The sequence below is a fragment of the Antrostomus carolinensis genome, unplaced genomic scaffold (genome assembly GCF_000700745.2).
Source record: "Antrostomus carolinensis isolate BGI_N321 unplaced genomic scaffold, ASM70074v2 scaffold20235, whole genome shotgun sequence".
Classification (NCBI taxonomy): domain Eukaryota; kingdom Metazoa; phylum Chordata; class Aves; order Caprimulgiformes; family Caprimulgidae; genus Antrostomus; species Antrostomus carolinensis.
The window spans coordinates 11,595-24,983 of record NW_010315938.1 but is presented as its reverse complement, the minus strand read 5'-3'; the positions used below and the strand labels follow the sequence as shown (position 1 = coordinate 24,983).

Here is a 13,389-nt window from a genome sequence, read left to right as displayed (position 1 = left end):
TTTTGTTGAATCCATTTGGTAGTTAATACTTTCATCTCCTGGAACATTTAAAGCTTTAAAACCTGGTATCAGACATTGTAAATGCTAGGATAGAAGGAGGAAAACGGCTTTATTTTCAAGCCCAACTTGCAATTTAATCTTTGGAAAGGAGTTATTCACCTGAATGTATTCAACATAGAAAAGGAGAGAGATCTTTTCATAGTGATAATTCAATACAGCCCTGGCTCCCTTGTAAGCATGGAAGCCCAGATGTTAGTAGACATTAAAATAATAATTGGTGTAAACACTGAGCCCTTTCACAAGGAATGTGTACAGTAAAGGATGGTTTGTCTATTTTTTTTTCTGTAAGGTCTTGTATTGATGTCTGCTGTTCAGTGGCAGCTACAAAATCAAGGCCATGGTCACCTCCTCACTGATGCCCTGTGGCAGCACCTGCGTGGGCCCTCCATCTTCATGTTTGAGGGTCCTGTCAAAGCGGCGCCCAGATACATGAAGCAGATCTGGACCCACACCAGTTTGTAGGTTGTGCAGGTGCTGATTCTGAAAAGAGAGTTTTGGTCAGTCTGCTGCACAAAGTGCTGGTGTGTTAGGACAGGAACACGGACTACATAAGCTTATAAACCTGAGGTAAGCAACCTGTAAAGGGCAGCTGGTTAGACAATCAATTATATGAAGTTTTTATATACTTTTTGGCATGAAAGAAGCATTAAAATTCTCCAGCTGCCCCTCAGTCTAATCATTATATGTGACTGATTTCTTAGAGGCACCTGAGCATGAGTGGGGCTGGAGAAGCACTTTCAATTCACATCTTGTGCTGTCCTTGCTTTTGCTCAGGCAAGTGAGTGTGGTGCTTTGGTGCCCAGTGGTGCTCACCTGCACAGGGCAGCAAACTGCTGCTGCAGCTGTAGCCCACTCAGCTGTGCTGGATTTTACCCATGGGCTCTGATGGGAGCACAGCCTGGTGATTTCTTGGTGTTCAGAAACCTGCTCCTGGGTCTCTGCAGGCAGATCCTGCCTTGCTGAAGGGGGGCACCATGGGGGTCTTGGTGGACAGCATCTTCCACCATCTTGGGCTTTGTCTCCTTGATGTAAGTCAAAGAACTGTATCTAAAGTGGACATGACTAGGGATGACTTGCTGCAGAGAGAAATAACTTGTCCTCATATATTCCCCAAGACTTGAACAGATGGGGAAAGCTGATGACAAAGTTAGCTGTAACAAAAAAAAATAGGGGGAGTCTATTTGATATTTCTCCTTTGCTGCTATATGGAGTTCAAGAGGATAAATAGTGCAGAGAGGCCTGAGTGGAGAATGATTTGGTTTTGTTTAATGTACATTAGCAGCACTGATTAGTTGTCATCTCTGCCGTCACCTTTACATGCTAGATTGTGGATGAATCCGTGCTCAGGGGCTACCTCACAGCGTGTTGGCTTGGTGCGATGCAGTAATGGTGCCATTTGGCAGGCGTGGGGTGGTTACTGACTGAGCACTAGTTTGTCTCTTTATGCAGTGATGCAGTTAGTGTTTGTGATTATACACAGAGGCTTAAGGCTAATGTGATGGTGTGCTTTTCTCTTGGGAGGTGGTGTGCTGCACGGGCAGCTCCCTCTGCTTTGAGAGAGAAGCAGGGGAGGGAGGCTGTGCTGGCAGGTGGCCATGAGCCTGGGTGAGTACAGAGGGATGAGATGTGCTCCATTCTCCTCTCACTCACCTGCAGACCAAGGGTAGCACAGGCACCTGCCTCGGTGCAGAGGCAGGGCCCCACTGAGCAATGTGGCATCCCAACGGCTTGCAGAGGGAGGGAAGCTGCTGAGATGCCTCCTGGTGCTGTGTGGATGCACATGGAAGCAACACTTTGTCTTCTGAAGGAGAGCTCCTTCTGAGCAGTCTGCATTGCCCTTGGTCTCTGTGGGGATCTGATAGGACTCCTCAGAGTTGGTGATCTGTAGGAACACTGGCCTTTCTGCTGCTCTGGGCTGTGGTTGGACTCAATGATATTAAGGGTCTTTTCCAACCAGAATGATTCTATGGTGATTCTCCAGAATCCACTGATGCTTTTGAGATTTAGGTTTATTTATACTAATGTACTCCTGTATTAGATGACAGCTGAGCAAAATGGCCACTCCCTTCTGCCTGTGGATTCCCCTGTGCTGTTTCTCCATTTTCCCCACTTTGATAATTCCTAGTAGTTTAATTAAACTGCAAATTTCATCCCTTCCCTGTTCATTCTCCTCTCTGAATCACTGGTGCAGTTGCTTGGATAGAGCATGGTGGTTTTGCATGTTAAGCAGGTCTCTCCTTCAGCTTATCTGCAGATGTGTATCCTTATCTTCATCCCGCGAGTGCTCCTCACCCTCTCAGTGCTCGCAGACACAAACACAAAGTGCTGTTCTCCTCCTTGGTGTATGCTGGGTTTGGCTGTGAGTGGTGAATTGCCAGGCGTGAGCCTTCCTGCACGCAGCTGCTGAGCTTTAGTGCTGTTGATTGCTGGAGTTTACACATAGGCACTCCTGGAAAAGGTCACACCAGTGCGATATGGGCTTAAATGAAAATTGGTTTATTATGCATGTGGCTCTTCCTGCAGGCAGCTGATTAAGCAGCCAGCTGTGGCCAGATGTCTGCTGGAGATCCTGTGGGATGCATGCAGCTTTCAAAATCTGTTTGAATGACTTGTAGTTGAGCCTGTTTGTTGGCTCAGTTGGACTCGTGGTACTTCTATAGCAGTTGGGCACAGTGCTCTCACCAGTGCATGAGGGCTGCTTGTTGTTCGCGCTGCTGGTGTGTGGAGCATCAGAAGGGGAGGAACCACCTCTGGTTCACTTGTCTGAGTGCTGGAGTGCATGGGCTGTGCTGGGCACTGAAGGGGACTCGCTTCAAACACTTCTATCTGTAGAATCATAGAATCATTTTGGTTGGAAAAGACCTTTAAGATTGAGTCCAACCATAAGCCTAACACTGCCAAGTCCACCACTAAACCATGTCCCTAAGCACCACATCTACCCATCTTTTAAATACCCCCAGGGATGGTGACTCCACCACTTCCCTGGGCAGCCTGTTCCAGTGCTTAACACTTTCAGTGAAGAAAATTTTCCTAATATCCAGTCTAAACCTCCCCTGGTGCAACTTGAGGCCATTTCCTCTCATCCTATCAGTTGTTACCTGGGAGAACAGACTGACCCCCACTTCACTGCACCCTCCTTTCAGGTAGTTGTAGACAGCATAAGCTCTCCCCTCAGCCTCCCTTTCTCCAGGCTAAACAACCCCAGTTCCCTCAGCCACTCCTCATTAAGACATGTTCTCCAACCCTTCACCAGCTTCATGGCACTTCTTTGGACACGCTGCAGCACCTCAACGTCCTTCTGTAGTGAGAGGCCCAAAGCTGATTATAGTACCTGTGGTGCAGCCTCACCAGTGTACAGGGCACAATTGGTTCCCTAGTCCTGCTGGCCACACTATTTCTGACACAAGCTGGGATGCTATTGGCCTTCTTGGCCACCTGTGCACAAGGTACTATCTGGGTATATTGGGAGCAAAAGACTGAGGAGTACATTGGTTCTCTTTACTTAGTCTGTACTCTTCTAACCTGAGTCAGGTGTAACTGATGAAGCAGCTTTCAGCTATTTTTTTCCCATATTATTTCTGGTAACACTTGTGATAAATAACAATAGATGCTGGTTTTCTAAAAGCGACTGATCAGAAAGATGTAGACAATGTGATTCATCTGACATCTACAATTTAAAATAAGAATAATAGCATCTTCTGGTGTTGGTTTCTGCACACCAGGGCTCTCTATAGTGCCTTCCAGTTTAGAGACAAGTAGTTGCTCAAGCAGCACCTTCCCAGACTTCCCTCAGAAATTAAAACATGTCACATAGCAAACTCGTCCAGTGTCCCTGCCAGGCAGTGGCTAGATGGGAGGATGTGGTGGGTACAAGACCAGCAGCTGTGTGAAGTCAAACAGGGCTGTGGCACATGGTGCTCCTCTGCTGCTTCACTTTGGGCATTTCCAGCAGCTGAGATTAATTTCTCTGCTGGTTGGGGTGGGCAGCTGGTGGGGACCTGTCATCTGGCGAGGTGAAACCCCACCTGCAAGGCAGTCTGTGGGGCTGGCGAGGGGACTGGGCACTTCTCCCATGGCTGGGCTGCCTTGCTGTGCTGTGACCCTGTGAGGATGGAAGTCACTGATGTTTTAAACCCCCAGAAGCTGATCCATCCCATGACACCCAGTCCCTTTGCTGCTTTTTGTTTGGGCATGTGAAGTCAGAGAATCATCAGAGAATCATAGAATGGTTTGGGTTGGAAGGGACCTTAAAGCTCATCCAGTTCCAACACCCCTGCCATCAGCAGGGACACCTTCCACTAGACCAGGTTGCTCAAAGCCTCATCCAACCTGGCCTTGAACATTTCCAGGGAGTAACAGCCACAGCTTCTCTGCGCAACCTGTTCCAGTGTCTTGCCACCCTCACAGTAAAGAATTTCCTAATATCTCATCTAAACCTACCATCTTCCAGTTTAAAGCCATTACCCTTCATCCTGTCACTCCCTGACCTTGTCAAAAGTCCCTCCCCAGCCTTCCTGTAGCCCCTTCAGGTGATCATCCCTCCTCGGTGTTGTGCCATACTTGTAGGTCACTGTCCCATTAGGAGTTGAGCTCCGGTAGCAGGACCTGTCCTGGGGTCTCTCTGTGTGCCTTTCACATTATTTTATTGCCTTTCTTATCACCCGTTTCCAAGCCCAACCTGCATGTGATGGACCTCCAGGAGCAGCAGGCTGTCTGGATGCTGTGTCCCTGCAAAGCTCTCAGGCCAGGGGCTGTTTCATTATGCTGCTGCATAACACTAGCCAAACGAGGTGCTGTGCTCAGCTGAAGGCGTCTGGTATTGCTGTCTTGCAGCAAATTAATCATCTGACTATAATATTCAATATCATACATTTTCCCATGGCTTCTTTTCTACTTAGTCTGCTAAAAGAAGGCACTAAGTGAGAAATAGATGCAGCAGGGTTTCTAGCCTGTTTGTAAAGCAGGAAAAATGAGTCTTTAATTTTTTTTTTACACTATTTTGTAATTCTAATAAATATTTGTGTCTTTGGTCCACTGTAGAAAGTGAATAGTAAATTCATTTGTGATGCCTATTTACTACAAAAGGCTGGAGCCTTTCAACCCCCTTGTTGTGTCTGGCAGCTCCTGGGGATTAATTGCATGCTGTCAGAATGGCAGATCTTGCAAATCCAGCCCCAGCCTGCTAATAGTGGGATTATTATTTAACAGTTCAAGACTGTGTGATGCTGCTTTTTATTCTACTCCACTTGATGGGTTTAAAGAGGTTTTCAAAGAACTGAGCAGCTGAGGCAGAAGTCAGGGCGAGTTCAAGGGGGAATGCATTAGTGGGGTCCTGCCTGTAGCATCTTCAGCGGGTGCTGCCGGGTTAATTGTGGCTGCACACAGGAATCACTTTGAGCAGCTAGTGGCTCTCAAGGCTCTTGTGCTGGTCATCTCCCTCGAAGCAGCCCCAGTGGGGTGAATGGGTTTAGGGGACCCCTTTGCTGTCCTTTGAGCTGAGATCTGCTGAGCTGCCTTGGAGGGGCAGGGGTCTGGTGCAGGTTAGGGCTGTGGGACTGCCAGCTCCAGGGATGCATGGTCCCAGCCCATCCCACTGCCGGCTCCAGGGATGCATGGTCCCAGCCCATCCTGCTGCCTGCCTTTTCTCATAATCCTCTCAGTGAACCCCCTCAGCCCAGTTTGAAGCCACTGGGGAGATCTGGGCTGCTGGAAAAGCCTTTGGTAGCCTCCTGGCTTTGGTAGTTAGAGACTGTCTTCTAACTTCCAGGGTATGTTTACCTGAGGAAAGCTCATAACCACTTATTCTTGTTCCAGCTCTGTTTCTTTATCAAGTTCTTCTCTAGCTACTGCTATTTATCCCTTGAGATATATATATGCATGCATATGTCATATGAAGTCTTGCAAAATGCAATTAATACAATGCTGTATCTTTAGAAATGTCTGTGATTAAATTCTAGGATTGTTCTCAGCTGCTTTCTGTTGGTGACTCATTATCATTCAAGCCCAGCTGGCACAAATGGGTTCTCAGTTGTTTCTGACTACTGAGGTTTTATAGCAAATGTATTGTTACAGGCAGACAAGTGGAGAGCCTTTTGTTTATTACTACTGAATTCATCCCATTTTTATCACTCAAATCTTCAAGGTCATCCAGTTCTTACATGAATTACCTTTCCTTCAGTTCTCCACCATTCTCCATTCTCTCTACAATGCCTTTTTTATAATCTGTACACTTGATCAGTACTTCTCATGCCGTGGCTGTTAATGAAAGTACAGAGACAGGCAGATCCCAGGCTCCCTCCATAAGGAACAACTCTGATAAGCTCCATCAAATCTGACACTGCCCCTTTCAGCAGTGCCCCTTTCCCCCTCGTTTCTCTCTGATGCTGTCCTGTAAAATCTGTTCCCAAGCCTTTCACAGCAGGGACATCTGAGGAGCTGCTCTGGCATTACATGGATCACCCTCTCCTCTTGTGCACTTAACCCTACATTTCTTCATCTCTGAGACAGTGGACTTTTCTGATAATTTCCTTCTCTGCTCCACAATCTAACTACTTTTAGTATATTTTAAAATATTCTTTTAATGTCCTGTTACTTCTCCAGAGAAGCTGGGAGCTTGATCCCACAAAGTTTTACATTTGACTGGGGTATGAATTCTGCATAGCGTTAGTATTTTTCATTTGAAAAAGTGTTGGGCTTCTTCCATGTGCAGTCCCCTGAGGTCTTGAATCTACTTTCTATGTCTAATATTTTGTATTTTCTCATTGTAATTGGTTTTTTGCACTTTCTATTTCTGGCAAGAGGTATAATATATTTATCAAGTTCAGATATTTAACAATATATGGATCTGTAAGTGTGGTGTTTCATGAGGGATCCTTATCTCTGCAACAGACTGACATACCCTACAGTAACACATGAAATTCAGAATGTTTGGGACCAGCTGATGGAACAGGGGCTCTGGATGCTCATCTCGGATGAGCATTCTGTTGGAATTCTGGTCCCCTTCCATCTTTGCAAAATGAGCGGACTTGCAAAGACTGTAAAATTTTACAGGATCAGTCTGTAAAACACGTGGACCCTGTGCATCCACAGGGAGAATGGACTGGGAGGATTTCCTTTATCACACCCCATTTTGTTCTCAAATATGAGTCAAAGCTGCCATTTGCCCCAGCTCCTGTGACTGAGTAAAGCCTATTTGCAGGGAAACTTATGCCATTAATTGTCATTGATCGATGGTGGGAATTAGGGTTACGCATTTTGCTCTCCCGGGCCCAAATGTCTGGGTACCCCACCACTTGCAGTGACTGGGGGCTGCACCCTGAATTTCTGGCACCACACCTGCCTTGAACAGCTGTAAATTGCCTCAGGTCCAACCTTCCACTGGTATTAGGGATAGAGATTCATTGACTTTAAGTGCTAAACTTAACTTACAACAGCTGAGACTTTGGTTCAAAATGAAGAATTGGGCCAATAATAATTTATATATCTTATATTTCAGATGGGTTTTTTTTCAACAAATGAAAGAACAGCCATAATCCAAGGCTGTGTTTTACTGAGTAATGGTTGTCAAGGACTGGTCTTATTTGTACCTATAAATCAAAAGTATATCATAAGAATCTAAATTAATCAATAGCTCCAAACACAGTAGTAAGTTATGCACCATCTCATAATTTATTATAATACAAACAAGTTTGTCAAACACAATATATTGTCTACTTATGAAAATATCAATATTCACAATTTAAATAGGTGATAGATCCCATCATTTTATATGCCAGCAACTCATCTAAAAAGTATTTTGTTCCTAGCTGTGGTCTTCAAGGACATACATCTATAATTAACTGTAAAACTGTCCATTCACAGCTTATTTTAATTGTAGCTATTTGAAATATAAATTCAATAGAGTACAAAAGACCATCTCCACAACAAAGATGGTTTTGTCTCCAGGATACTGTTTCCTTAAATAATGACACTGTATGTGCTTGGTTATGTTTTTACTATTGGAAAATTAGGAGGTACGAATAATACAGCAAGACACTGGCTAGTTAGCAACAGTCATTGCAAGATGCTTCACACAACCAAAAATAAGGCAAGTATTATCAACAGCAGCTCCCGTATGGCAGACTAAAAAGTCAAGGCTTCAATATCCAAACTGGACTCTAAGAAGGCTTCAAATGCCTGTTAAGAAGATACGGTTTGATCCAAAGCCCTCCTAAATTGATGGGGATTGGAAAAACCAAACAGAAAACTCACAAGCAACTTTCCCTTTGACTTCAAAGGGCTTTGGAAGTAAGCTCTTAAAGCCCTAAATTATCAGAAATTAAATGAACAATTCACTGTACGTGAAAATTGCACCTTGTAATTTCTAAAATGATATGGAAAAGGATTGCAAGTTGGTTTGGGTTTTTTTTAAAGGAAGTTACAACAATTTAATGGGTTTCTTTTAGTGAGAAACAAAATATTCACACAGAAAGGTTTTGGTTTTAAATATGGTAATTTACAAAAATACATCATCAGGACAGGAAAAATCAGATGACACTAGTTCGCAGGATAAACATTAAGTTACAAAAACTAATAAATCACACCATGTGAATGGCAGCATATGCCATGCACTTAATTGAATCTTTTTAATAAATAAAAGCCCTAAACATTCACTATTTTCTGTAAGGTTACTATTATATTAAGTAGAATAGTGAATTTCTTGTATAAATAATTTTTTCAACAGATACATTCTCAAAAATTAACCACTTACCTATATAGATATTGCACTTCAGACTCATTCACATGTAACTCAGACAAGCATTCCTTGTAACAAATTTGGAATAAAAATAAGTTATAAATACAGCGTTTTCCCAAAATGAAACATACAGTACCTTTTTCATAAGGTAACTTTGGTTACTATCAACTGACAAAGACCAGAGAGAGGTTTCTGAGAGGAGGGTAGAAGGCATGGCCACCAAACTGAATGTCTGTAAAACACTGGTGAGGGGACAGTAGTTTTAACCCTGCTGTGACAAAGACAGCCAGGCTGAGCATCCCTTTTACATGTCATTATTGCCAGTACGTGTGAAAGTTTGTCGAGATCCCAGGGACTAACAGCCTGCAGGGTGAGGGGCCTTCTCCTTCCACTCTGAGTTTGGGGAGATTTAAGGGGGTAGCATCCCCTCGGTGGGTGAGGGTGGTCAGCTTTGCTCCTCAGCTCCCCCTTTCCCCAGACATGCCCCTCTTCTCGCTCTAACCAGTGTGGTCCCTGGGGTGCCCCAGCACCTGGCAGAGAAGTGCTGAGAAGCTCTCCCAACTGTTCCAGTGGTGGGAGAGGACTGGGTGGTGTGTGCTCCTCAAGGTGCTGGGCATCCTGTCTCTGTGCTCCTGACTGACATGAGTAGTCTCAATCTCTCCTGAGAAAGCCCCTCCTCACATGAGCCAGCGTCTGCCTGGGGTCCTGCTCTTCATGGCTTGTGCCTCCTGCTGCTGTTCCCTCCTGGGGAAGGTGTGCTTGGGTCTGACATAGGTTTTGCTCTTGAAGGTCACCCATATGAGTTGGTGTGCAAATGCAACCTTTGCAGTAGAAGGGAAACCAGGCTGTTGTCCTCAGCAGGACTTGTGCAAACTTGGTGATTCTTAGGGGAAATGCACCAAAGTTGAGCCATCCAAGGGTTTTAGAGATGCTTTCAGCCCTCAGATCTCACCAAAGTGGGACTGACTAGATCCATTCTTGGGATCTAGTTATGACCTCATAACCTCTAGTTATGACTATGTTAGGTCACCACGAGCTCCCCGCTCACAGAGGAGATGGGCACAGGCACAAACGCAGTGCTAGCACCGGGCTGCTTTTTATTTGCACTTACTGAGAAGCTGCTGTGTCCACTGACCACATTGTGCTTGTGTTTACCATGCAAGTAAGTCTGTCCTCAGGCTTAGTAAGGCTGCATTAAGTGCCCAATTTAGAAGTAAAAAGGTTGGCTCTGAGAGACCACATGCTGAGATTTGAAAAGGAGAGAAATTAAAAGAAATGCATTTTCAGCCTTCCTGTAAATCTTTTCTCTCCTCATTTTATACACTTAGCATTGCTGGGATGCTGGGTTTTGAATTTGAAGGAAGAGAAGTTAAGCTACTTTAAATAAGGTAAATATTTAAAAGCCTCAGTCCAAGCTGATCTATGTTTTTCCTGCTGTTGGGTATTTAATGGATTTCTTTCACAAATAGTTTTTTAACAATTAAATGGCAAATCTGCAATAGGATGGCATAATGTCAGGAGAAAATCTTAGATTGAGGTTTTATATGTTAATCCTTAAAGGCATGAACATGGGGGATAACTGAGAATCCTTATTGATTAAGGAGGAATCTGAAGGTTGTATCACTCCAAACCTTGCAGAAGCAGCTTCAGTGTGAGGCAGGACCTGGCCTTCCCTTGAAATAGACCAGAACTGAAACAGCTGGGAAAGGATGCTGCTTTTGTTCTTGGCTCTAGAAACCTCCCTCCCTTAAGCTCCTTGTCTCAGTCACATCCTTATATAATAACTTAAAATATATGCATATTGGCAGCTTGCAGGACTGCTTTCCATGCTGAGGCTGCAACAGGTACTACATCAGTCTTCAAGCCTTGTTCAAATGAGCCAAAAAAGGCTTGTCACAGTTCGTGTCTCGCAGGCTGCCTCCTGCAACAAGGTCTTGACAGCAAGACTGTGGCAGCTTTTCATGTCAAGAGACCACACATTGTTTTTGGCAAGTGCACACACCAGAAATGGCACCTTCCCCAGTACATAAAAGCATCTGTATGCTCTGTTGATAGTGAACTGCATGGTCAAGTTAAGGTTGGTTGTTGTTTTTTAAAATGTTGCGATTAAACACTGCTGTTGCTTCCCCTCTCCAATGACTTTGGACTGTACTGGTGCTGGGATGCAAAACATTTGAGTGCAACTGAACACGAAGACGTGAACTCTGAAGCATATTCAAAATGCTGTGTAAGAGACAGAGGCACTTGCCTTCTCGCTTTTGCTCCTAAAATCCAGTGCTCCTGTTCCCTCCTAACAGTCTGATCTGCCCTCGGTCTCCCAGGGAAATGAAATCAAATGACCACTCTTCGAAACAGCCATTTCAGCAAGTTACATCCTGAAGATGTAACCACTTGAAAGAACTTGCACCCAGAAACTCCAACTGTTGCCCTTTTCATGGTGATATTTTTATAGGCTTTCCATTCTTATCATACTGGTAAACAAGCATTTTGATGCAGTGAGAGTTGGCTGGGGAAATCCAAGGGCTGCTTGTTATGGAAAAGTTATGGTTTGTATAGAATTGCACAGGCTGCTTCTGACACTTAAAGGAGGCTTTCAGCGTGGCAGATGCCATTGTGCGAAATCTTTTGCTAATAAAACAGTAGAGGAAGAAATTAATTGCAGTGTTCAGCAGTGCTAGCATATTGGCGATGTCTGACACAATATGTACCACCCAGCTGTTGTTTATAGGTGACACGTAGAGGTGATACAATATCATGATTATTCTTGGTGCCCAAAGTATGGCAAAAATAGAAGTTATAGTAAACAAAATGGCTGTTGTTTTCCCTGTGGAGTACCCTCGCAGTCGGAAACTGCTCTTTCGTCGCAGCTTGTACACAATGATGGAATTCAGGATGAAGAAGATGGAGCAGGGCACTAAGTAAACGGTGAAGCAGTGGATCCAGATGAGGACGTGATGCATTGACGTGCTTATATAGTCTTCAATCCAAATGTTGGGCCACCAGTAGTAGGGAATGCTGGTCAAAAAGCAGGTGATATAGACACTTAGAATGACTTTTCGAGTACGAGCAGGGTAGGAGACTGTGTGATATTTCAGCGGATGGCACACAGCTATATACCTATCAATTGTTAGTGGAACTGTTATCCAAATGGAGGTGTGGATGGAAGAAAATTCCAAGACCTCTATTATTTTGTCCAGTACCTGAGGCATCTGTTTGTTTAAGATGAAGTCTTCCATGAGGAAGTCAACAAAGACAATGAAGAAGAGAACCAGGATGTCAGCAGCAGCTAGTGCTAGAAGATAGTTATAGGAGGACTTCTGCCTGCGAGCCACGAGCTGGGACAGAATGATGACTGTCAAGATGTTTGCTGTGGAGACAGAAACACAGAGTTAGGCTGTTAAGACTTAACACTAGCTTTTCTGAGCACTTGCTTGGGGCAGGAGCTCTGTTCGAGCACTTTGTGTCATGACACTGTGTTCCAGCAGACCAGGACAGAGACAAAGTTGGGATCTTTAGTCCAGACGCAGGGTTAGGTAGTTGCCAGAAGCTATTTGTTATCTCTCACACACTGTCTCTTATTCCCCCTCTTGTTTTTTTTTTCAGGTTTTTGTTTGTTTGTTTTTTTTACAGGTGACAGGGGTGGTGTGGGCTGTGCAGAGAGACACATTTTGTTTCTCATCCCAGCTTGTAGTGCTTGCCTGTTCTAGTTTTTGAACACCTAAAAAAATATGAAATCAAATCCACCTGGATTAGATAATTCTCTTGACTGAGTGAGATCCCAGTCAAGAGGACTTCCTGGGAAACATGTGTCCTCAGCTCCTCTGGAGAGTTGGAGGTGCTTTGCAGTACTCAAAGTTTCCAGCTCTGCCCAGGATGAGTCCCTTGTAATTCAGTCCTGCCTGTCTGACCTGCTCTCCTACAGGTGGGCTCTGGGGTAGCAGCTCCCTTCCCACCACTGAACCAATCTGCTCCACAAAAACCTGATTGCTTATCCAGAGATGTTCTTCAGAAGTCCTTCAACTGGAAGGCATTTTTCCTCTGGAGTGATACAGCTGAGCCTTTAAGGAAATCCTGCTGGTCACATCAGACATGATGGATGTTCTGATTCAGCCCAAGTGTAAACATCTCTGAGTTTCCTGAAAAAGCATCTGCTTGCAACTCTCTGGCCACAATATAGATCTATCACCTAAACCACACCTAGATTTATTGCATGGCACTGAAATAATATTGTGGTGAAGTGCTCAAGTGTCTTGTCTCTGCTGTTTCAGTCTGGTTTGCTTCTTCAGTCTTCTAAAGCTGCGATTCAACTTACAGATACGCTTTAGCGGCTGCGTGAACCAGTGCCATACGGGATGCTATAGGAAGGGCTCATTCCTACAGCCCCTGGCCAGGACAGTTCACTAACTACTTGCTCATGTTTACTAGAACTTATTGTGTAGTCTTGATGTGGGGGGGGTGTGGGGGAATCCTATTATTCCTACTAGCAGTATGGAGACAGGCAAGATTGTTCTCATCAGAAGTTTTCATCACTTGGCTAGAATACCTGAAGTAGTGCTTAAAAATCAGAGATCTGGTTTCCTGTATGAGAGACTGCC

The 13,389-nt window shown here is 44.5% G+C and overlaps 1 protein-coding gene across 1 annotated transcript; it reads right to left on the bottom strand.

The window, feature by feature from the left end:
* Nucleotides 1–11,226: 11,226 nt before the first annotated feature.
* On the bottom strand, nucleotides 11,227–12,174 carry GPR139 (G protein-coupled receptor 139; the record flags this gene model as incomplete). The annotated part of the gene is made up of 1 exon (XM_010168131.2): nucleotides 11,227–12,174. A coding segment is annotated over one exon (948 nt), but the record flags the coding sequence as incomplete, so codon positions are not given.
* Between the last annotated feature and the right edge of the window lie 1,215 nt (nucleotides 12,175–13,389).